The sequence below is a fragment of the Echeneis naucrates genome, chromosome 20 (genome assembly GCF_900963305.1).
Source record: "Echeneis naucrates chromosome 20, fEcheNa1.1, whole genome shotgun sequence".
NCBI classification, from domain to species: Eukaryota; Metazoa; Chordata; class Actinopteri; order Carangiformes; family Echeneidae; genus Echeneis; species Echeneis naucrates.
In genome coordinates, this window is record NC_042530.1 from 17,529,196 (window position 1) to 17,556,083 (window position 26,888).

Below are 26,888 nucleotides of genomic sequence, written 5' to 3' on the forward strand. Positions count from 1 at the left end.
CGAACATGGATGGATAACATTCTGACCCAGATTTTACCTGACACCTCCATCATCCAGCTCCCTCCAGTGAGGACAAGGATTGACACGGTGGAATTACTGAAAGAGAATTCAGCAATCAGGAAGGTTCAGGAAGAGCTACTGCAAGTAAAATATTTAAGTTAAAAATTACCCAGGAAAAACTTGAAATGAAAAAGAGAAAGACAGTGGAACAAATGAGAAAGGAAAATAAATCAGTTTTTTGAAATAACTTATTTTATTATTAAAAATATTTATTTGATCATCTAATAATGTCTGAATGCATATTCTTTTAAATATTACTAGGCTTCCCAGTAACTACACAAACAACTGTTTATAGTTATAGCATTTCAAAGAGGACATTTACATAAATTGTGATTAAAAAATTTTTGTGCAGTACAGATTTTGCTTTAATTTACTTCAGTGAAACTCGGATGCCTTTCTAGCATGGGGCAGGGGGGTCATCAGGGTCAGGGATGTTGGGGACTGGCAAGCAATGCATCTGGCAGATGTTGTGCAGTATAAAGGTTGAAGTGATGATCAGCCATCCATCTGGCTTTTCTCCATTACTGGATTTTTATACCCGTTCCTGAAATCACCAGGATGAAGGAAGGAAGGAGACACAGATGAATTGCGTTTTTTTTAATGGAAGCTTTTTCTGTTGACATAGATGCCCTGCATCCTGCGGTGCCTATCAAAGAAATACTGGTACTTGTTGGTACTTGTAATGTATGACAATAATTTTGATGTGTCATAATAATACTAGTTTGGATCTAGCTTTAACCTTTTCAGCCTTACAACATACATCCCATATAAAGATCTGATTAGGCCTGATTTCCTCTTTTCCAACTCTTTCCACCACACCATGGTAGAAGATGGAGGGATGGAGGAACATTTTTTTTAAATGATGTATTCTCAACCCCATTATACCTTGTGACAATTAGTCACAATTAGTATTTCTGAATTATATACATGCTTATGACAAAAGCACTTTCACAGTAGTAAGTAGTTTGTGCAAAGTTTTTTTTCATGTCTTTTCTACTTAAAAACAGACAAAGTTGTTTTGGACTTGTCTTTTCATGGTGTTGCCAATAAATCACACAAAGGTGAATGTGTGAATTTACACAAGGTCTAGGAATAACCTGAATATTGTGTGACTGGACTGCCTGCCTATGGTCCCACCAGTAAGTGGAAAAAAATGGAAGAGAAGTAATACATTGCGATTGAGTGGATGAATCATAGTTATGATGAAATAATCAGTATTGTTGAGTGCAGAGTTTCTTTATGATATCGTAGCAAACACATTTTAATTTACATTTTTTTTTACATTTACATTACATTTTTTAAATTTACATTTTAAGAAAAAATCATTTGAATGAACTGTATAATACTTTTATTTTAATTAAATTGTGATGATATTTAAGATTTTGTTTTATAAAAAATACAAATGTTCTTTTACACCAATACAGCAATATTTTATAACAGCAATATTTTACAGAACCATCTTTAAAAAGACTGGCTACTATATTTTATTCTCCACTAGTTTCACTAGTCAATATGCAGGATAAGTTGCCTTTTAATACTTCAAAATAGACCAAATTGCAATTGTAAGCAAAACAGGTTTGCAACAAAAACACAACTATATCTTAGGAAATCACACCAAACAAATATGTGCATTTCATGCAATGCAGTCTATCAAGAGTTTTATGCTGGTTGACCCAACACACAACAAATAAGGTATACTTGTCTGAAAAGCAGCTATTTAAAAGTGTAAAAAATTTAAAACATATTTTCCATTAAGAGTTCAGCAAGCCATTGATGTCCATGCTCGATTTAGCCAAGAATCCAGCCACAAATTGGAAAAGTTCAACTAATGGCACAGAAATATACCAAAGTCCACGTTTGACAAAAGAAAAGTTGGTTGAACAGGAGGTCCTTTTATAACAAATGATGGAGCTTTTGTAGTAGTTAAAAAAGATATCTAAGAGTAATCATCAGTTTTTATGACATGAAAGAGGGTGACATTAAATATTACCTGGTGTCCGTTATTCCAAGCGTACAGTGATCTCTCTCTGGCATTGTAGTCAAGCATGGAGATGTGAAAGTACTGGTTGTGGAAAGGAATGTCCATGTATTCATAAGTTGAAGTCTTGGTGGAGAAGGCGTAGTAAACCTTTGCTCCTGACAGGTGAGAGTTAGTGATGTAGAGTGTCCCACAGATCATGAATGATTCACCGGCATTTCTTTTTGAGTATTCTGTGTTCCATGTTTTCAAGACCTGTAAGGTGTCAGGGTCAATCTGAGAGACGACAACATTTCCAGCATTTTGATTTGTCGCGTACACAACCCACATTCCCAGTTCATCAGCCATGACATCGATGTCAGAATATCCTCCCCATGTATATGGATACATGTTATGGAAGCCAGCAAACTCCAAGGCTCGCTGGGCCAGCACAGTGCCTGTATCGAAACTGTACTTGACAATAATGTTGCTCTGATATTTGTTGTAATAAAGTGATCCATTGTACACAATGTGATTGGTTCCCTCCCATTTAAAGGGGAGGCTGTAGGTTCGAGAAACCACTCCCACTACAAAATCATCCATTGTCTTATACTCATGCACGATCTTGCTGTTGGTGTAACTGTCCATATACCAAACCTACAACAGGAAGGGTGAAGAGAGCAGAGGAGAATGGTTGGTTAGCCCAGGTCATATCTGTTACATCCTGATAAAGCATCACTAATCTTTTTGTAACCAATTTTCAATATGTAAACAACTACTACTACTACTATCGCTACCACAATTACACTAAAACTATGAAATTGAAATCCATACCATGATAACATTAACTACTGTCTTCAGCTGTGGTGATATGCTGCTCTGAAAACGCATTACATATTGTACTTGTACATGATGCACAGCCCTTTCAAAGCGATCCTCCACTTTCATAACTCACCCTGTTGTTTCTTGAAGATGCTAGAGGATCAGTCATCCATGCCCCAAACCGAGTTCCAGATGTCTTTATTGTAACGGGTCCAGTGATTTTCATTAATTTTCCACACGCTGTTAATAAATAAATGCAGCGATAAGATGTGCTGTTGTGGTTTTTTGTCAAGCCAATTTCATGCCTATGCCACCAGAGAGCGTGCCTTCTGTGCATACTAAGAAAGCACTGGCAGCAAGCTGCTTTATTTTCTCTTTATGCTGGTGCAACTACTGTTTGTTCCTCAAGAAAGCAGCTCAGCTTTCTTGTCTATCACATATGACTCTTCAAAATGCAGCCAGAGACGTTAAATTGAAATAAGGTTTTGGTTTGGAAAGACCAATATTAAAACATCTATTTAATTGGATTTGACCATTTTAACATAATAACATTAAAATGTGTTTCAGCAGTATTTCACATTAAAGGCTGCAAATTTAGTTCACAGTGTTCAAAAAATTAATCAACACAGTCAACAGTGTGAATGACCACAGTGATTATGTTATGACAGAAAGCTTAACATGCTAACCAGCTAGCTCTGCTCTGTCCTCTGTGGAAGCACCATTTTGTGACAGTAGATGCACAGAGTCCGGTCCATCTTCAGTTCTGCATTAGAGGATGAGGACTACAGCTACAGCCAGCCATAGACTAGCATTGTAGCTTTCCAGCACCAGAGACTTTTGTGAGTAAAGAGATGTGTTTTGATGTTCAGCTTTTCTTTAGCAAAATTGCAACGAACTGGTTGAAATTGAGCAAAGGACGAGGGATGTGAAAAAAGAGGGCTAAAATATACCAACTCTTTTAGACCTTTTTAAGAATTACAATCTCTTGACCAACATGATTCTTAGTGTTTTCTATATGTTGTGTTCAGTGTTTGGTCATATGCAGCCCCTGTATGATTTCTGTATTTTATATTATGATTGTAGATATTAAAACCACAAACTGCATCCTGTTCCCATTTACAGTAAAGGTGATGAGGTACAGTGTGATATTTTTAATTCAAGGATTGTACACTTTACTCTTTGAAGAACAGAAAAAAAGAGAATGCTTCTTTTGCTTAAGTCAGGGTCTCGTGTTGTTGAGGGATGTTTAAGTAAGATCATAAAGAGCATTGCAGGAACTGAGTTCCTGCAAACATTTCAAATACAGTTTAATTAAAATGTTCTTTTACTTTTCACCACTGGTTATTTTCCTCTGCAGCAGCAAGACACCAGGAAAAGATAAGGACCAAAAGCATGTTACTATGACAACAATATGGTGACAATATGTGACAATTTGGCTGCTTCCACTAGTCCTCTTTGTCATGGCTATCTCTGAAAATAATGCAAACTTGCCATACCAGAGTATCTCTGTTTACTTAGAAAACAGTAAAATTAAGCCTCTTTTTGTCTGTTGTGTGCACTACTTACTTAATTTGCCCATGCAGCTGCGAAGCCTGCTGTCCAGTCGCAGGACTCGTTGGTAGAGCTCATCATAGTCATAGGCCCCCAGTTCTTCCTGGATTCCTGTCAACACTGCTGACAGGTCTCTGATCTCCTCCTTGAACTGTGAAATGAGTGCAGCATCCATCTTGTACTGCTCCAGCACGGGGATCAACGGCCTCAGCTCGTCCATTTTGTCCTTAAGCTCCTGTGAAGGGACAGTGACAGCAGCGTGAAAAAAAGAGAGGAATAATTTGGAAATGTTATACCACAATAAAACATCATTGTGACATTATAAATATGTTGGTGGTCAACAAAGCTTTATATGCATTTATATCTGATATCCCTGTCGCGTTAGAAAGCTCCTGACATATGGTCTTTTCATCTTCTTGCATGCACAAAATCTAAAAGCAAAAAAAAAAAAAAAATCTCATTCTCGCCTGACCAGATGTATATTTACAAAATACCTCCATTGTAAAGGCAACACCGACAATGATAGGAGACACAATGATAACAGGGTTCATTATACAGGATTTCTTGGGCTCTGTAAATATCATTGTATCTTAATGGAACATTTATTCATGGTGTGATGATAAAATTTTCCATTCTCAAACAGAATTTTGCTCAAGCATGTTTACGGTATAAATGGCACTTGCCCAATTAATAATGAAAAAAACAAACGCCTCTAAAAATTTGATTAAAGGCAAAGACAAAACAGAGCTGCACTTTTTTTAGAGAAACACAAGAAACTTGTGCGACAAAAAATGGACCAGACTCAGTGATCACCTTCCTAGCAACAAAATTTCACACTGCTCTATGTTCCCTACAGATAATATCCAACTAGACCAGTGAGCGGTGATAGCTATCATGTCTTTGGGGTCATCAGGTGGGAACCTCCTTTCACCGATGTTTCGTCTAGTTAGGCCCACAACACCTCCAGAAGGCTAGACCGTGAACACTGGCGTCCCAGAGTCACCCCCCTAATGCCAGCAATCACCACTCCTCACACAAAGACATTATCTCAAACAGCACCACTATCACCTACTCTGACCTCTCACCAACTGCACCAGTGAAAGCGGGGTGGGGATACAGACCCTGGTTCGGGTAGGGGGCATGAGAATATAGAGTGTGCAGGAAGTGGAGGCACTACAAGCTACGCTAGCACACCAGCAGATTCAGCAACCAAATTCACCTGAAGAGCCAAAGCCAACACTCCAACACAGGCCAATTCTCCTAGGCTAACCGCATGGCGTCAAAAAGGCACAAACAAAACTATTTCAAGCAACACCACTGTCAACTACTCTACCCTATCACCAATTGCACCAGTGAAAGCGGGGTGGGGATACAGACCCTGGTTCGGGTAGGGGGGAGAAATAGAAGAGGTGGAGATAAAAGTAGGGATGGGATACAGACCCTGGTTCGGGTAGGGGATATGAAAGTATAGAGGGTGCAGGAGGTGGAGGCAGTACAAGCTACGCTAGCAGATTCAGCAACTAACCTCAACTTAATAATCCTAGTAAAATCAACACACCAACCCAGGCCAACTCACCTGGACAAGCTACGCTAGCAGATTCAGCAACTAACCTCATCTAAACACTCCTATATTCAAGTAAAATCAACACACCAACACAGGCCTAGACTAACCGCATGGTGGCAAAGAGGCTCAAACAGCCCACACCCCCACTTAAATACACTTCCCCTTCCTGGATTTCTTCCTCTGCTTCTCCCTAGAGTCTGTCTATCTTAAGAGCTCCCCCTGCTGGCCCCCAAGCTACTATTACCTCTTCTGACCCAAATCCACTGACTGGATCCGAATGCCTCATCTGACATTTCCTTCACTGGTGTCCTCACCCTCTGGCCGCTTCCTCCTAACTCTCTCAACAAAGCAACAACAAATCTGGCTACAAACCCTCTACATCCTACTTCCACTGGACAAATCCTAACCTTCCATCCTCGCTGCTCAGCATCCTTACCTAGATCTGCATACCTGAGCTTTTTCCTTTCATATGCTTCCTCAACTAAATCCTCCCAAGGCACAGTCAGCTCTATGAAATATACTTTCTACTCCTAGACCACAAAACTATATCAGGCCTTAGCTTTGTACAGGCTATTTCCTGGGGAACAACAAGCTTTCCTCCTAAATCTACCTGCATCTCCCAGTCACTAGCATCCTCTGAACTGCCTTGCTTCCTTATTATCTTATTAACATTCCCTCCTTCCTGCACAAACTGTATTGCAACTCTCTTTGTCTTAGACCCTCCTAAAACTGCCTGCCTCCGTATATCTTCAATGCCTGCAGCTAAGCTTTTTAAAACCTGGTTATGTCGCCACGTATATCGGCCTTGTGAGAGACTAACCTTACAACCAGACAAGATGTGCTTTAGAGTTGCAGTACCTGAACACAACAAACATGCCGGGTCTCCATTTACCCAGAGTTTTAGGTTCTGGGGAGTTGGCAATACATCATATGTTGCCCCTATCAAAAATCTAATCCTACTTTCCTTCATACTCCACAGCTCTTTCCAACTAAGTTTTTTCTTCTCTACACCTTCCCAGTTCAACCACTGTCCCTGCTTAGACTGAGCCACTGCCCTCGCACCTCTTAATATTTCCTCCTGTCTACGAACCTGCTCCACAACTAGCTTCCTCTTCTCTTTGGGACCTGCTCTACTCCACACCGGTTTGCCTGAGCCAAGCCCCAAGCCTCCCCGGCCTATCTGTACATTACCCACAATCTCGGTATGCCTAAGAGCTGCTTCTGCTTCCTGCACTGCCATTCTTGGATTCCATTTTCTCCCCTTGGTTGGGTTTGGAACCACCTTACTAACAACCACATCTTTACTCCCAGATAACAGGAGCTCTGTCCTAACCTTAGTACATTTGAACTCCTCCACTAAACTACATACTGGGAGCTGAAGTATGCCTTTCCCATACAGTGCCACAGTGCTTAAACATCTCGGAACACCTAGCCACTTCCTAAAGTAAAAGCTTACTATTCTTTCCATTTTCTCTGCAACAGATATTGGAATCTCATATACCGACAGTGGCCACATAAATCTAGGAAACAACCCAAACTGCAAACACCACAACTTCAACTTTCCTGGAAGTCCTGATTTATCTATTCTATCCAGTCCCTCAACAACATCCTTCCTAAACTGCACTACCTGTTCTCTGTCATTCAAATCTGCCTTGTACCACCTACCTAAACTCTTTACTGGTTTTTCCCTAATTATTGGAATTGCTTCTTCATTTATTACAAACTTTCGATCACTTAATCTTCCTCTACTTATTGAAATACTTCTAGACTTACTAGGCTTGATTCTCATACTAGCCCACTTTAAGTTTTTATTAAGTCTCTCAAGTATTCTTTTCATACATGGCACAGTTGTAGTTATCAACGTCATGTCGTCCATTTATGCCCTAATTGGTGTAAGGCGCATCCCATCCTGCCGCCTCTCTCCACCTACAACCCACCTAGAGGCTCTAATAATTACCTCCATTGCCATTGTGAATGCTAATGGAGAAATCGTACACCCTGCCATAATACCTATTTCTAACTTCTGCCAACCTGTTGTAAAGCCTGCTGTACTTAAACATAGTCTGATATCTAGGAAATAGTTTCTTACTAAATTGACAACTACTCCAGGCACTCTAAAATAATCAAACGCCTCCCAAATAAGGCTATGTGGCACTGACCCAAATGCATTTGCTAAGTCCAAGAATATTACATGCAAATACACAATACCTGGAAGTTCCTAGCCATAATGGATTTCCTGTCATCCTCAATCTGTCTGAACTTGGTCCTTAGGCCCTTCATCTGGTTCTCCATCTTCATGACATATTGAAAATCCCTCTGTGTTCGCAGGTTCAGCACCTCAATGGACTGAGACATGTTCTGCACCTGGAATAAAGCAATCCGTGATAAACATCAGAGTTATTGTGCACTAATTGGATATTTTCTTTTATAATTAACTCTGCAAATGAATATATGTCGATCCTTTCTCCTCTATTCCCCTCTCTCCTTCCTTTTCAATGAAAATGGCACTTTGATAGCTTTTCCACGGTGAACTTGTGTGTGTGCCTGAATTTCTAACAGGCTATTGCTGAAAAAGAGCAAACACAGCAAAGCTTAGCAGCAGTGTACCTAAGGTAACAATACATCTTAATTCCTTCATTGTTCTCATATTCAACAGTAGACTGTTTGTGACTCTGTATATGCTTCTCTGGGCACTAAACACCCACTTTACTTGTGCTTACCTTCTCTAGTAGCTGGCGGAGTTGTCTGCTCTTGGCATCTCTGGAGCACAGGCTCTGTTCAGGTGCCACCACTGTGCAGATGCAGCGCCCATCAGCATCCTGGGCCGAGCTGTAAACCTGCCAGCCCTCCTTTGGGACAATAGTCTGCAAGTATAATTTCAAATGTTCTAATGTAATAACAATAACTACAAATTGTTAGTTGCATGCCAAATAGGATTAATGTTTGAAATATATACATACATAAATCTAGAGACAAAAGTGTGCCCATTGGTTCAGGTTTGGGATTGTTTTGTTTTTGTGTTTACACCAACTTTCTCACACTGGCTAAGCACACTCATTAGTGTCATCCCCAGAATGGTACATTGGGCCCTCTTTTAGTGAGATAATTCCCTAATAAAATGTAGCAATGTGGGTCTGTGGCAATTTGTGGCAGTTTCTTCAAAACTCGTGACTACATTTGACAAAAAAGTTGAAAGGGAGGAAAAAGGGTAGATAGGCCAAGCCTTCTCTCAGCTCTGGGTAATCACTTATAGGGATTACACTTATGTGCTCGGATTTTACTCCTTCTGTTAACCTTTTTGAAGATGATATTGATTTTGCTAATTTAGACATTGGTCCCTGGTACCCCGAAGTTTACTACTTATCGTAAATAATTCTAGATATCAATAATCAGTTTCATAATCACTAATATTAATTGCCAATCTACAAATTACCCCTACTAGTGCACAACACAATCAAACACCAAACAAGAGTCAATGGCAGAAGAAGCTGTTTGGCATTGGCATTTCATGGAAGCAACCCACATACTCAGCTCTGCTGCTCATCTCACAAATGCAACATTGAAAAGGGAAATAAACACACTTTCCAACAGTAAGTGAAGAATTATTGCCAGAAAGCCTTGTTACAACAAAGAAATAATCCAAGAAACACAACTTTCCTTAATTTTTGTGCTAAGTTTAGTTAGTTAAACATGCTGACATTTAAAGAATACCTCACAACAGAGTTCTTCGGTAAAGGAAAATTTTGTCAGCACCCTCAAAAGTACCTCTCTCTACTCAACCCACACTTACCATTCAAACATATGGAGGAAGCCAAAGCTTGGCAGGCCTGGAGACCTTATTACAACCATAACTAGCAGCAGTGATAAACTGAATGTGATGAACCTGTTTCCTTGGGTTTTTCAAACTATCAGAAACCGTATTTGAAGAAGAAGGAGGAGAGAGGAGTTGCTCTAATTTGAGAACCTAGGACACACTGCACACACAACTACACCAGCAACTTGGCTACAGCTGGCTCTTCTTTGGAGTAAATAAAATAAAAACGACTTCATCTGGAGGTGATATCTATATACAGTATATGTCTCTATATATACTAGGGACTGCTTTTGTCTTAAAAGAAATGACTTAATCTTAGTTTTACTGGTTATGATGGGCTGTCAATATTGTTTAAATACACTCACTAAAGGATAATGGTATTACACTTCCCTGGTGACACCTTGTCATTTAAGAGCAGAACAATTCGTGTACAGTTGCTGTCCAACAAACTGTTTTTACAAACAAGCTGTAGGATGAATGCATTAGCAAATGTGATAGCCAGTCACAGTGTTTCTTTTTTCTGCAGTTTTTAACATGATATATTTTCTCTCTTTAAATGTTTTCTGCATTCATCCATAGTAAAGATCGCTGGCGACAGCTACAACCTCATTACAGCAGTGAAGGAGGACCTGCACCTCCTCTACCTGCAGTAACCACAGATGAAGATCACCTTTTCTGGTATCACTCAAGCGGATGTGGGGCCAACCCAGTGGGTAACATTGGTCACAGGTTTTGGAAGTTGATTATACTTCCATATGCTGCTCATATGCTCATTGTTTTAATGGCAGGCATTTCTGGCTCAGGCAGTAGCCCTATCATGGCTAATGTCCCTGACTGGCCATCTGGATGCCACATGGTTAGACTGTCTATACTGTGGGATTCAGGCTACACCTTTCATTACAGGAAATCACCCAGCCACTCTCTTTCCCAGGAGTACTAAAAATGTAGGAAGTGCAATAGCAGCTCCAGTTCATAAATTATTGTGACAAATACACTACTATTATTACTTGTATACTTTTTGCACAAGGAAGCACATGAATGATGAAACCTGCAACAAATCAAACAAGAAGCACTGGAGTGGGAAGTATAGGGAGAAGCTATTGGAAACTGCTGAACTGGCAGATCTGAATGCTAACAACAGAAACAATCTCAGACAGATATTAGGCATTAAGCCTGTTGTTGTTGTTTGACATAAAGGGTTTCTATCCAATGAAACACTAGGGGACTTTTAATTTTAAAATTACCTTTGCAGGAATATATTTTCTTGCTGCATAATAAATAACAGCTATCACAGCTAAATGTCAATATTCATAGAATTATGAATTCCATTAATTGTTAACTGCATTATTAACTACAGTTAATATCAGATGTGCTTTACAAATATCTGATACTCAGCAAAAGCAACTACATAACAGATCAGTAAATGCAAACTAACAGGCATTGTGTGTGTCCAGCAGTGTGTATGGGTTAGAGTAAATATAAAGTTAGACTCAATACAAACAAGGAGGACAAAGGTAATTAAACAAAGGTGAAACCCATTAGGGAGCGGCCCATTATCGAAGAGGAGGAAAATACAAGACAAGAAGTAAAAACACAGTGACAGAAGGATTTCTTCTACAAAATGAAACAGGCAATATCAAAGTTCAAACAACTAGAAAGTGTCTTTCACAGAAAAAGTTTAACTTTACATGTTTTTGAAATGAATGCAAGTCAGAGAATTTATTTACCATTTATTCTTTAGCTTTGCAATGCTGATCATGAATCAAATCAAATCAAATTTATTTATATACTGCCAAATCATAGCAAAGTTATATCAAGGCAATTAACACATAGAGCAGGTCTAGACCAAACTCTTTATGGAATTGTTAAAAAGACCCAATATATCACTCCAAGAGCTGAGACATGCTCTGCACCTGGAATAAAGGTGCAGAGCATGTGGAAAATTAAGAAGCAGAAACCTCGTAGAACCAGGCTAAGGGAGGGCAGCCATCTGCCTTGGCTGGTTGAATTGATACAGAGAGAGGGGGGCAGTGAGATAATTACTGTGAGCAAGGGCGTAACTTTCACTTGGACATTTGGGGGGGTTGAGATTTCCACCTAAGGATACTGAGTATACTGAGGCCCCTGTCAGATACGCTGCCCCTTTGTACTGTGCCCTCTCTTCCTCTCTTTGGTCACCTGATCCTCCGTCACCTCCTCCTCTCTCTTGCTCAACTGCTGCACCTCCTCTGTCACCACCTTCACTCACTATCTCTTCAATTACTGCACCTTCTCTGCCACCTCCTTCTCTCACTCCTTCTTCAATTGCTGCACCTCCTCTGTCACCACCTTCACTCTCTCTCCTCATCTATGCTTCCTCGCCTCCCTCTCTGAAATCACATTCTGGAAACAGCCCGGTTTAGATGACAAGTGACGTCAAAGCAGAATTTAAGAGAAAACATTCAGATATTTCCTAAAGCTTGTCAAGATTCATGAGATGAAGTCGCAGTACACTTTTCTCCCCCACCTCCGTCACTGTAAGCCGCCCTGCTGCCGCAGGACTGGTACGAAACATCACGTGGAGCAGCGTTGTCATGGTTACCGCAGAAACTTTGCTGCATTTAAAAATTTGAAATGCCTGGGGAAACGTAGCTTCTGTTATTTGGTCAGTAAAATAGCTTCACTACTGAAAAGATATTTTAATGTAGTTAAATCAGTAACACCATTATGCAACACTGTGTATTAGAGCAAAGTCAGCAAAACTGACATTCGGTCCTTCACAGTACATCCCTGACACCTTCTGGCTTTACCTCACAGGACACTGCAATCTAACAACCAGTCTGCCATCACCTAACTTAACGATACGGGTACTACATCTTTTTGGTCAGGATTTGTTCTTTTTTTTATTAGCGGTTGGTGTCGACCAAAAATGAAAGATTGTTGTCTGTCCGCCTTTTCGTGCTCTTTTCATGCTTCCGCTGGCGGGTTGGGTCATACCAAGTATTCGGTGGGGGGTAGATTACCGGAGGATCAAACATGCTACTGTTTTGCTGGAAAATTATATTAATAAAGAAATTCAACATGATATTCATGCAAGATAATGCATATTTTTTTTGTAAATCAGAATGATGTGATTATATTGGTTGGATCTAATTTTTGCGGGGGTCATGACCCCCGTATCCCCTGTGGAAATTACGCCCTTGACTGTGAGAGTGAGTGAGAAGAAAAGCAAAGGATGTTTCTGATCTTTGCAATATTGGTTAGGTGAAAGAAGGCTGTACGAGTAGTGCCAGAATGGTTAGATGATTAGATGACGCTTTTCTAAGGTGCTTCAAGCCAAGTACAATAACTTCTTGAATCGACCAGTTAACCTGAAAATACAGACCGAGATAAATCAAATCAAAATCAAATAAAAGGCAGGAACATGTTGCTGCATGAAGTTCATAGAGATGAGCTGTAGTACAGAATTCATGCTATATGGGACCAGCAGGTGTTGCAGGAACACGGGATGGTGATGAGTCACCACCTGCAGGATGAGGACAGGGAGAGAGAGGAGAGGAACTGGGAGAGACAGAGACTTTGGCAGAGAGAGAGAGACAGAGAGAGAGAGAGAGTGTCATGTTTTGGGTTCTGTCTGGTGTTTCGTGTTCGGTCTGTGTCACTTCCTGTCTTATTTTGAAGTCCTGGTTCTGTCGTGTTCCCCGTTACTTTACTTCCTGGTTGTACCCCCCCTTGACTGCTTTCCCTGCCCTAATGTGGATCACCTGTGTCTTGTGTAGTCACTGTGTATTTAAGTCCTGTTTTCTGGTTAGTCCATGTGAGATCCTTGTCATGTGTGTCCCTTGTATTCTTGGTGCTGTTTGTCCCTCCTTCCCTCCCTCCCTCCCTCCCTCCTGACCTCTGTATGTTGTTTCTTCCTGTACCCCAGCCGGTTCACTCGTGTTATTGTGTAGTTTTGATTTTCCTGTTAAAAGTATTTCAGTTTTCGCCTCAACCTGGCTCCTGGGTCCTGCATTTGGGTGACAGAGAGGGTGAGAAAGGCATGGGGGGGGGGTGTAGGCAGGAACATGTTGCTGTATGAAGTTCATGGAGTTGAGCTGTGATACAGAATTCATGAAATATGGGACCAGCAGGTGTTGCAGGAACATGGGATGGAGATGAGTCACCACCTGCAGGATGAGGACTGGTTGGATTGAGAAAAGGAGAAAGAGAGGCACAAAGTAGTGTTTATATCCAAATGATTTTCATGTTTCCCATTAATCGGATACTGCCTAGTCATCCCTTTAGTGCATTAAATTTTTATCAAAATCAGTCCAAAATGTCAGTGATTCAACCCATGATAAAGACAGCTGACCCTATAGTCACTAACTAATTCCGTAAAAAAAATTTGCTGCAAGCAAATAGCACTGAGATGGCTGCATAATCAAACCAAGACTTGTGAATTTATGGTTTAGGGAAATTTATGTAAACCTTGCATGCAAAAAAAAAAAAAAAAACACACCAAAATCAGTCATCAACCGCTTTTTCCATTTCCAGGTCTCAGGGCTGCTGGAGCCAATCCCAGCTCACCAGTCCATCACAGGGCAAACACACAAAAACAAACAACCAGTCACGCCTGCATTCACACCTATGGTCAATTTAGAGACACTGGTTAACCTAGACATGCATGTCTTTGGATGGTGGGAGGAAACCAGAGTACCCAGAGGAAACCCACACAGACATGGGGAACACACAGAACATGCAAACTCTGCACAGAAAGGACCCAGGCTGGGAACCGAACTCACAAACTACTTACTGGGGGGGGGGCGACAGGACTAATCAGTGCTGCCCGACACACCAAACATTTATCATATTAACTTTGGACTAGACAGTTGAGTCTGTTCTAGTCTGTTCATCGTCATAAACATTCAGTAAGTTGTATCAGAGACAGATGACAAGTGTAACTCATATTGCAACTGAAACTGGTTTCCAGATATTTACTGACTATATTCTGCCATCTGTGTCCATACAAATCTCATGGTTGTTATTTCTTTTATATTCTACAACATTTTTGATAAGAATCTTTGAATCTTTTAATACAATTGCTATCAAAAAGCTGTAAATTTTAAAATGAGGCAGATTTTACGCAGGAGGACAGAAGACGTTGCAAGATTGACACCTAAGATGAATGTTTTTGCTAATTGCCAGTGCAGTATTTGTACAGGGCATCAAGCTTGTAGCAAGTTTGTTTGTTGTGTTACCGCTTTGGTCCAGAATGAAACATCATACCAACTACTGAATGGGTAACTTTGACTTTTCTTTTTGAGACATTTGTGTGCCAGGGAACTATTCCTAATGGTGGTAACAGCATTGCCTTGCAGTGGCACCAATAGGCCATAGAGTGGAATATTTCTCAGGTCCTCTGCAGCTTCTTACAGAAAACACTATGATGAATTTGCAATGAATGTGTAAATTGTGATTTAGGTTCTTCACAGCAAGCAGGCACTTTTCTTTACTAATAGCACACCTACCATTTACTTCCTTCTTATCAGGCTGATACATCAAGACTGCAGGGTCAGTGAGTACAATTGAACAGATTAAGACAGAGTTAGTAAATAATGACAGGGAGAATTAGCCACTGTCATCAGATCTAAAAACGCAAACAAATTATAGGAGATGGTGTTGAGATGGTGTTGCTTTCTCATTTATTTTTACATGCACATCATTATTTTTCACTTAAAATAAATTTGTTGAATTTGTTGAAGTTGTTGTTATAATGAAATTATAGCACCTGTGGCTTGATAGGACTGTGCACTCTCTCTGCACTCCTGCTATTCACAGCAATAGTAATAATCTTAACTCCACTGTATACAGCCTTGGTCTCTTGATCTTATTTCTTTAGCGATTGTTATAGTGGCTAATTCCATTTCCCACACTGCAGCAGTATGAATCTGTGAAAAACTCCACTGAGAGATAACACTGGTGGGAGGGTGGTGCTCAAAGTTAAAAGACTGTCATTGGCAATGTCTTTGACAAATACATCCTTGACAAATAGCATGGAAGGGAACCAACTCCCTGGATCTCAGATGAAGCTGCAGAGAGGCCACCAATGGGCATCTCTGGTAACTGCATAGTAGAGATGCTTTTTGGAAATTACTCTCAAATGTTATGTATGTCTTTATAACTTTAATCTTTGTCACAGCTGGATAACTCTTTGCATTAAGCTTCATTGAATTACATTAAAGAACACTGATATTGATGCTTACTGTAAGTCATTTCCACCGTACTGATGTCCTAAATCTATTTTGCCCTGAGTCCATCTGTTCCTTTACCTTTATCTGCAAGTCTAAATTGGAATATTTTAACATTAGAATGTAAACAAAACTGTTAAAACATTTAGAGATAAACTAAGCTCCTGTGAAAGCAGAAAAACCTAACTCTCATATCAAAATGATACTGCTGTTCTGAATGCCAGAGGCAAGGAGCTAAACAGATGCTTTCTATCCAGTCATAGATCAACCTGTCCAAACATAAAGCCACCAAGGTATTCAAGGCAAGTTCAGTGAAATGTGCATGTCAGTACAGTAACTGATGGCCACATGGCCTAAATGATTCAACATTTTAGCTCTAAAGGGGAAGAAGATGAACTTACATGCACAACCATCTCTGTAACCACTCCAATGCAGACATCTAAGACCGAAATGACAAATGGTACCCGCCCTAAATGCAGCAGCAACAGCAATCCTGGCAGTCGTAATTTTAAAGCCAAGAAGTCTCAGGCAAAGATACTGACAAAAACAGGTGCCTACTCTGCAAGGCTCGCAGGAGGGAGAAATGGACAGCAGACTAGACAACTATCTTCTCTCTGTGATGAAAGGCATGCAGGGAGATTAATTTCCTACTGGTGTGCCACCTTCTTGCCATTTGACGCCAACAAAGGGAAGATTGAATAGATAATTCAACAGGAACTCAGCACATGCTGCCCCAGACAGCCACCAAATAAGATCCAGGATTATCTGATTCAATCTCTCATGCTTCTACTCCTGGGCATCTTCTGACTGAACAAGACAACATGTCAGTCACGAGCTCCACCAAGGATGATAATGAAACAGTCATCAAAGGTTATTGGCGCAGTAAAGCCAGTGGACAGCTCCAGGCCACACTGAATGACACATATATACACAAACTGAATACCAAGCAGCTATATGAAGTAATTTCTTCACATGCTGCCTTAGGATGGACTCCAGTAGGAATGTCCCATTCCGGGCTGCATCAGTGTCACGGATCAGTATTGCCATTTCCATGAAGCAAATCTTTGTCCTACCCAGCTGTCAGGCAGGTGTCAGCTGGAAGATCAGTTAAAATGTTTTCAGTGTTGAAATGTTTTAAATTGGAAAGTCAGAGAAGTGCAACAGTCACTTGCAATTTCTGCAGGTTTTTTTTTACACAGAGATGGCAACAGACATGTGCACTACTATCATTTTGATAGAGCACAGAAAAAATAAACACTCAAGGGAGTACAGTGACTTCACTCAGGTAGTCAGCTCACACAGGTGGATACTTTCAAAAAGTAGACAGAAATTTCCTCAGGACAACAAAAGACCGAAGAGATTACAGAGTGGGCAACTGAAATGTTCCCCCTAGATGATTGGGTCATTCTGGTGAAGAATACAGGTTTTGCTCTAACCTCTCAGTATTGTTTCAGATACTGCCCTACCAGAACACTGCCACATTAACACATCTTTACACACCTAGAGCCAACATTCAAATGCCCCAAAATAATGGAAAGGAACTTCGGTCATTTTTATGGCACCACTCCTGAGGAAATTCAGAGACAGGAATGAAATGGCATTTTTTTCATCAACCTTTTTCTGTCACAGTCTGAGATGGATGAGTTTAAAAACTGAGAATGAAGGAAAGTCCATTTCTCTGAAGATAGCATCATTCCAAAAAATATGCATTTGGAGACACAACTGAATAACTGTACAATATGGCAAATGAACTTCTTTTGACATGACATTCATCTTCTGGTTTTGTGCAGTGTGAAGGCTCTGAGGCTGACAGTCGGATTTTCTTTGAGTTATCTGCTAAAGTTAGCTGGTTAACAAAACTAAAACTGTACCAACTAAATACTGAACATTAGGTTTTCTGTACATGTTAGCTCAGCTGACAACATTATAAAAAATTGCCATCACTCACTACTGCGACACCAGTGAAAATTTTCATGTAAAGAGAGATTGGGATTTTAATCAAATACATTGTGTGTGTCTTGACAGCCATACATCCTTTTAGGGTTTTTGGGCGAATGAGATGAGATATACCTTTATTCGTCCCACAGTGGGGAAATTTACAGTTTTACAGCAGCAAAAGAGAGCATCAGTGAAAAAGAAATGGAATTAGACAATAAATACAATGTACAGTAAAGGGAATATAAACAAGCAGTATAAAAAAAGTATGTACATTATTACTATAGAAAAAATATTTACAATCCAGTCAGTTCAAAAAGTTTTGTGTGTGGTCTGCTGGTTGTGAAGTCTGACGGCTGCAGGAAGGAAGGACCTGCGATATCATTCCTTCACACACTTTGGGTGAAGCAGTCTGTCACTGAAGGATCTCCCCAGTGTTCTTAAGAAGTCCTGCAGGGGGTGGGAGTTGTTCTCCAACATGAATGACAGCTTAGCCATCATCCTCCTCTCTCCTACCACCCCCACTGAGTCAAGGGGGCATCCCAGGACAGAGGAGGACTTCTTGACCAGTTTGTTTTTTTCTTTTATCTCTATTCCTAAACTTGAGTTCTGATGTTTGACCTATACCATACCTTAGCCTTAGTTCACGCTGGATCAACTTCATGTCCGATGTAAAACCTGAACTTGTGGTATTCATGTTCACGTTTTGCAGCTCTTATACATCAGAGCATTTAAAATGAGCTGTTGAAGAGAAACACTCAGGAAATTTGTGTTGAAAAATATGAAGTGAGAGTAGGAGTACAGACTAAAATGAGATGGAGGAAAAACTCACATAGAAGATCCTTTAAAAGCACCTTAAGAGCTGGTCTTCCATTATACCAAAAAAGTACCAAGCACTTTTCATTTTTATGATATTAAGATTTTACTGTGATACTGCTACTTGATTTCGTAGAAACATTTTTTTTCCATGTTCAAGTTAAACTGCTCCCACACTTTAGAAATAAACCAAGGAACTTAGAAATTAGATATATGTTGTTCATATGTACCAATGAAGGCCTCATAAGTGTCATTTTTACTTATGTTTGGAATTGTGGTGCACCAGTCTTCTGGGATGAGAATCCTTCTGCATCATCTACACAGAAAGTTAAAGCATGCCCATCTGTAGTGTGTAAGAAGCCCAACAGAGTTCAGATATTGGAGAGAGACATTGCTGAAGGTCATAAGTTACAAACTGTTGCAGCAAAGGAAGTTCACCTGATTATTTCTAGTTAAAGCTTAGTTTCCACATCAGCCTCAATTGTGAGGCAGAAGCACAAGCACAGCTAAAGATTATGCATAACTTCTATATTTGCAGTGGTTAACTTCACCACAACAGCAGCAGGAAATAATTATAATTATGAGATTTCCTGAGATAAAAATGAAATACTCTTTAAACTTCTAGATACCATCACTTTAGTACGGTCAGCATATTCCTAGAGTTTCCTTGAAGTTTTATTGCAATTTGTTTGCTACTACATCGATTAAAAATACTACTTTTAACTCAGTAAATGACTTGACTCTCAGCAACTTCCAGAGAATGTGCCGAAATATGTCAATATAATAAACCGGGGATGAGTATGGATATGGGTATACGGCGTACGTAACGTAATATTAAATACAATTTGATGGGATGGGATTTCATAGTTTTAAACTTTCTGATTTGAGCTGAGCTGATGTTTAACATTTCCAATTTCTTGTGGGAGCATTACACACAACGAAGCACCTACACAAAAGAAGTTGTAGTTCAGTGAGACTCAGCTGGTTGGAGTATGTATCACTGTTACAAATATGATTTCATGCTTTATACATGAACCCATTTGAGACTGCATCCCCAGTTTTGTTAAAGGTCCCTGTTAACAGTGTGGTGCTCCATAAGTAAATAGTGCTAATCAATATTTGGTTAAATATTCATAATGATTAATGACACTTGGCATTTATTATACTTATTATTATGCAGTTTACACCAGCACAACACCACTGAGTATCTTTCTCTAGAGTATGGATTTGTTAGTTCTAGTATCTATGTATGCACAAACATCAAAAATGTAATTTTTCACATACATTTTGTGCTTTAAATGAGCCCAGTCACATAGTTCCATTTGGATTTACAGGCTAACACATGAAATAGCACCATAGAGAGTTATGTCTGAATATTTTAGAGCTAGTCGGGAATATTCTGGAATGATTTTCACCTTAGTCCCACAGATACTGGATATGGCCTGATTCATTTCAGTTGTGAATAATGAATAATGAATAATGAAGTTATAGTGAACAAAATATTTTGCAGTTGGTTTGAACAATGGTCAGCTTGGGGGCATAGTGGTTAGTGCTGTCACCACACAATAAGAAGATTGTGGCTTTGGTTCCCGGCCTGGGTCCTTTTTGTTTTTGCATGTTCTTCCTGTGTCTGCGTGGGTTTCCTTCCACTGTCCAAAGACATGCATGTCTAGGTTAACTGAGGACTCTAAATTGATCGTAGGTCTGAATGCGAACATGAGTGGTTGTTTGTCTCTGTGTGTTGGCCCTCTGATGGACTGGCAACCTGTCCAGGGTGTACCCCACCCCTCGCTCGCACCCTGGTGACCGGAAAAGCAGTAGAAGTTGAATGGATGGATGAATTTGAATAACTTCAATACTGTGTACAATTTTTTAGAGACTTCGTCTGTGCACTGCAGAACTGTGTGCAAGATTTCAAAAGGATTTCAAGTCTAGTTTTCTTAAGAATTTAATCAAAAATCTAAACAATACTTGTCAATCAATAATAATCAAGGATACTGTGATGTGCACTGAGATGTCACAACAGGCTTCTGCCACATGACGTCTGTGATGCACTGGATGTGGCATTTGTTCCTGATCCTCCAATTGTGTTTTAACTATTTTAACATTTTTAACATTTTTTAAAAAATAATTTCTGGCTTAAAATATTGTTAATCATTCAACAAAAGGGAAAGTCAGACAAAAATCCATGGATGATTTTTTTCACCCCTTGATATATTGAGGATTGTTTTGATATCAGCCTGCTCTCTCCTGTGAGCCTGCTTGAACCTATTCAGCTGCTCAAGCTGCCAGGCCTGGTTCCTAGTTGCTGCAGCCAACACGTGACCCTTCAGCACTGTCCACCTGGCCCTGCAGCAGTCACCCACCATGCTAAGCAGAAACAGTGACAAGCCTTCATCTGCAAATCTTAGGCCTCGTAGAACAGAAAGTGCAGGTATGGCTACCTTGGAAGTAGATGCAACAATATTTGAATGAATTAATGCCAGATTAAGCAAACTGAATATTCTTGAGTCTTGAGTCTTCAGTTCCTTGATTTGAAAATCAGTTTGGAATTCAGCCAAAATCTGATTGAAGATTTAATATAGGAAAATGCCACTTTCAAAGAGGCAGTTCATGTCCAAACACCTCAAATTTTCTTCTGAGGTTATTAAAGACATCTAATTTTCCAGAGATCACAGACTGGGGAAACCAAGTGAGGGTAAGAACCAGTCAATCATAGCTCGTTTTGAGCACTACAAGCAGTAGGAAATGGTGAAAAGTCATGGAAGGGAGCTGAGGGGGACCTCCTTCTGGCTAAATGACTGCTTTCCTGCTGAGATCAATGCCAATGTTACCAACCATGAATGAAACAAGGGCTCAAGGGCTCAAAAGTGGCACTGACTGTTGATGAGCTTTATATTAATGGTCAGCTGTTCCAGGACTCTAGAGTGACATGTATCTTTTAGTATGGTTTTACTTTATGTTTTCACATTGAGTCCATATCACTCATTCCATCAGTCACTCCTTGCCCTAAACTACGTCTTGAAAAGGGGTTGGTCTTAGCTCATGTTAATGACTGTCAAGCATAAAAGAGCCCCATGGATTGAAAATGCTTTAGTGAATTTAATGACAGAGAGAAATGCTGCTAAAAAGGTTGCTATAAGATGGATTGATTGAGAATAGATGTAAATATTGCTCTTTCCGTTATCAAGTTACAAAATTAAGTAAAAATGAAGAGGAATTACTATAAACAAAGATTAAATAATGATGGTAAAAATTTCTTGAGTGTTTTTCATGAAATGATGGGTTGGAAAACTACTGTTTGTCCTCCCTTTGTTGAATGAAACGGTTTTGCTCTCACCAAACCAAATGACATTGCAGATCACTTTAATAATTTCCTTCAAAAAAAAGTATGTTGTGAGGTCAGAAGAAAGTGGGGGGTGGAGATTCCAATCCCCCACACCCCTCAAACTTCTAAGAGACTATTGCCTCCAACAGAGATTTCTCAGGTCTCTGTTAAGTGCCGTCCTGGACCTTTATCTGAACCTGGCATCTAGAGACCCAAGACAATAGATTGCAGTCAGCGCCACAAATCAGCATGAACCTGCCTCACCCCACAGAGAGAGACCCCTTCTCTGACCCTCCACTTAGGCTGACCTGATAACCTTATCAGGCAGCGAATGCAAATTGCCGCTTGGAATGCATCCATACTCATACGGACACAAGGGTTGATAAAATAAGAAATAGGATACTCTGATCAAGTAAGAGACAGTTACTTCTCTGCAAAAAGAGGACTTCGTAGCAGAGCTAATTTGGCAGAGATAGGACTTACACCCAATAATGAACTACCCCAATCACACCACAGCACCACCTGATGGTGAACCATCAGAACCAATGGCGTGTTGCCGCCACACCATAACCTACGTACTTGAATTCCACCCATAAATGTCTGAGAAAGAGAAAAGAGAAAGACACTTCATACACTGTCCATAGCCACGTCTCTGATTTTCCACAGCCAGTCAACATATGCATGAAAATAATCTTTTCTTAGTTCATTTGTTTGTGTGCTCTGTGATGTTGTGGTTGCCTAATAACAGTTTAATTGTGTTTTACAGCCTATCAAGCCTATTAATCAACCCCAGACCAAAATCTGGCTGCAGGTCTTTTGAAAGCCTCACTCTTAGTCTTTCCCACTCAGACTGGAAAGGTGAAAAACCAGTTCTGTTAGTTACAGTATACCGTCCACCTGGTCCGTACTCAGAATTCCTATCAGAGTTTCCTGAGTTTATATCAGAGTTAGTACTCAGTACAGATAAAATCATTATCCTGGGAGATTTCAATATACATGTTGATGTAGAAAGTAACAGCCTTAGTTCTGGGTTTCTTTCCCTACTAGACTCAATTGGCTTTTCCCAGCATGGGAATGAACCCACTCACTTCTACAATCATATCCTTGATGTTGTTCTAACATATGGCATTAAAATTGACAAGCTAACAATTCTTCCCCAAAACTCTCTCCTGACTGATCATTACATTTGAGTTTACTTTAATGGGCTCCACAGCATTGAGGAATAAATTCAGCTACAGAAGATGTTGATCTGAAGATGATGTGGCTAAATTTAAAGAGAACATTTGGTCATCATTCCCAACAATGCCATATCTAAATTCAAATGAGGATTTCTCCCATACGCAGGTTGATGACCTTGTGACTAGCACTATGACCACACTGCGTTCGAATCTCGACAATGCCGCCCCTCTCAAAAAGAAAGTATTCAATCTGAGGAGGATGGCTCCCTGGTATAGTTACCAAATCCGTGCCTTAAAGCAGACATCAAGGAAATTAGAAAGAAACTGGCCTTCCAGTAAGTCAGAAGAGTCTCACAGAGCCTGGAAAGACAGCCTAAAAACGTATAAAAAAGCTCTCCGCAGTGCTAGAAGTTCATATTACTCAGCACTCATAGAAGAAAACAAGAACAACCCCAGGTTTCTCTTCAGCACTGTAGCCAGGCTGACAGAGAGCCATAGCTCAGTTGAACCAGTGATCCCCTTAGCTCTAAGCAGTAATGATTTTATTAGTTTTTTTTCAGACAAAATTCTCACGATCAGAGAAAGAATTTATCAGCTCTTGCCTACGTTAGATAAAAATCCCCTTCTGAAGACGGCAACTGCTGAATCAGCTGCGGCGCCTCTTTTACATCTGGAATCATTCTCACCTCTAAATCTCTCAAAGCTAGCTTCTATAGTTTCATCATCCAGACCGTCAACCTGTCTATTAGACCCAGTACCAACTAGCCTCTTTAAAGAGATCTTTTATGTAATTGAGCCGTTCATTCTAGATTTGGTTAATCTGACTTTATTTCTGGGTTATGTACCTCAGGCACTTAAGACTGCGGTCATCAAACCCCAGCTTAAAAAGCCTAATCTTGATCCAGATGTTTTGGCAAACTGCAAACCCATACCGAACCTTCCATTTAATTCTAAAATCATTGAGAAAGCTGTAGCAAAACAACTACACGAGCATCTGGATGGGAACAGTTTGTTTGAAGAGTTTCAGTCAGGATTTAGAGCCCATCATAGCACAGAAACAGCGCTGGTTAAAGTCTCCAATGACATTCTAATGGCTTCAGACAATGGATCAGCCTCCATACTTCTCCTTCTAGATCTTAGTGCTGCATTCAACACCATAGATCATAATATTCAACTACAGAGACTGGAACATGAAATTGGAATTAAAGGAACTGCACTAAGGTGGTTCAAATCCTATTTATCAGATAGACATCAGTTTGTTCATGTAAACAACAGCTCCTCCTCATGTACTGTAGTCAGTCATGGAGTCCCACAGGGTTCGGTACTTGGACCAATCCTCTTTACGCTTTATCTGCTTCCTCTAGGCAACATTATCAGGAAACACAGCATCAACTTCCACTGCTATGCAGACGATACTCAGCTGTACCTATCAATGAAGCCAAATGAAGTCACTCAGATAGTCAGACTGCAGGCATGTCTTGAAGACATAAAAGTCTGGATGACTGGAAATGTTTTACTTCTCAACTCTGATAAAACAGAAGTTATTGTACTTGGTCCTAAGCACCTCAGAAAAATACTATCTAATCATCTCATCAGTCTGGATGGCATTACTTTGGCTTCCAGCTCCACTGTAAGAAACCTTGGAGTAACTTTTGACCAGGACACGTCCTTTGTCCCTCACATAAAACAAGTTAGTCGGGCAGCTTTCTTCCACCTGAGAAACATTAGGAAAATCAGAAACATCCTTTCTCAGGATGATGCAGAAAAACTAGTCCATGCATTTGTAACTTCTAGGCTGGACTACTGTAACTCATTACTATCTGGATGTCCAAACAAATCTTTAACAGGCCTTCAGTTGATTCAGAATGCTGCTGCATGAATATTAACAGGAACTAGGAAAAGAGATCACATCTCTCCCGTGTTAGCTGCTCTTCATTGGCTGCCAGTAAAATATAGAGTAGAATTCAAAATCCTTCTGTTAACATATAAAGCTCTTAATGGCCAAGCTCCATCATATCTCAGAGAGCTCATAGTTCCTTACTGTCCTAGCAGGCCACTCCGCTCTCTAGATGGAGGTTTACTTGTGGTTCCTAGAGTCTCCAAGAGTAAATCTGGAGGTTATCAGTTATCAGGCTCCTCTTCTATGGAACCAACTTCCAGTATCAGTCCGGGGGGCGGACTCTTTAGTAATTTTCAAGACCAGGCTTAAAACTTTCCTGTATGACAGAGCTTATAGTTAAAAAGTTGAAGTCCTCTACTCTTTAGGTATGCTGCTGTAGGCCTAGGCTGCTGGGGGAAGGACTGAGCTTCTCTCTCTCTCTGTCTCTCCCTGTCTCTCCCTGTCACCCTCTCTCCCCCTCTCCCTCTTTTATACTGCATTTACTAACCATGTTCTGCCAAAGTCTCTGTCTCTCCCAGTTCCTCTCCTCTCTCTCCCTGTCCTCATCCTGCAGGTGGTGACTCATCTCCATCCCATGTTCCTGCAACACCTGCTGGTCCCATATTTCATGAATTCTGTATTACAGCTCAACTCCATGAACTTCATGCTGCAACATGTTCCTGCCTATACCCCCCTCCAATGCCTGTCTCTCTCTCTCTCTCTCTCTCTCTCTCTCTCTCTCTCTCCCACTCTCAACCCAACTGGTCGAGGCAGATGGCCGCCCCCCCTGAGCCCGGTTCTGCTCGAGGTTTCTGCCTCTTAAAGGAAGTTTTTCTTTGCCACTGTCACCAAGTGCTTGCTCATCGGGGGATCTGTTGGGTCTCTTTAAATAAATTTATAAAGAGTTTGGTCTAGACCTGCTCTATATGTAAAGTGCCTTGATGTAACTTTGTTATGATTTGGTGCTATACAAATAAATCTGATTTGATTTGATTTGATTTCATACAGTGAATCAGATAAAACCATGTCCACCAAGTAACCGAAGTAATGGACACTGCGGCCACTCTCGTCGGACATCTCCTGGTCTGCGTGGCCAGTTGAGTTGTCTACCAAGTAAGTGGTGCAAGGCATGGATATTAGACAACAGTGAATCAAATTTTAGTTTAGAGCTCTCCTTCCTCAGACAGACTCCCCCTTTGTAACAATCTGCCATTCATTTTCCAAAATCCTCAAGAATCACCTAGTTTATGCTTTTATTTGCACCTGTATATAATGAGCACGTTTTATTTACTCCTTAATTAATAAAATCCCCATAAATTCAGCCATTGTTACACTCAGTAACCTTCAGTAATTGTTCTTAAATCAATCCACAGTAAAGAACATTCCTTCCAGATTGAGATTTGATAAGATGTAACCCTATACACAATCCAAGGCACAAGTATCTCAATTTATAGAAAGCATGATTACTTCTGACAATCATAAATCAAATGACATTATCACTAACATGATAATGAATGACAAAGTTTGCACTTTTGAATTTAACCAGATTGAAGTGAAAGTGGTGGAAAGGTTTCTCTGTGCCCTCCCCTGTAAACAAACCAGTGTAGGTAATCTGGATAGTAAATTGTTAAGGATTACTGCCAGTTGTATCTCATCTCCAGTAATTTATATCATTAATAGATGTTTATGTGCATGGAAAAGTTGTGGAAGTCAGCTAAAATTGTCCCACTACCCAAAGATAAAAAGTCTGATTTTAGAGAGAGCAACTCCAGACC

The 26,888-nt window shown here is 40.2% G+C and overlaps 1 protein-coding gene across 3 annotated transcripts in view; it reads right to left on the bottom strand.

Moving 5' to 3' along the window:
- Positions 1-295: 295 nt before the first annotated feature.
- olfm3a (olfactomedin 3a) overlaps positions 296-26,888 on the bottom strand; it is a 50,549-nt gene continuing 23,956 nt past the window's right edge. Inside the window, exons 3-8 of one of the 3 annotated variants that reach the window (XM_029528834.1) lie at positions 8,675-8,818; positions 8,163-8,318; positions 4,406-4,625; positions 2,973-3,079; positions 2,051-2,674; positions 296-604 (exon numbers count right to left, since the gene is read on the bottom strand). In XM_029528834.1, the coding sequence (XP_029384694.1) occupies positions 593-604; positions 2,051-2,674; positions 2,973-3,079; positions 4,406-4,625; positions 8,163-8,318; positions 8,675-8,818 (1,263 nt within the window). In that variant the 3' untranslated portion in view covers positions 296-592. Of the gene's footprint in view, positions 605-1,169; positions 2,675-2,972; positions 3,080-4,405; positions 4,626-8,162; positions 8,319-8,674; positions 8,819-26,888 lie in introns of those variants that run through there. The other 2 variants (XM_029528833.1, XM_029528832.1) reach the window with 2 other exon arrangements.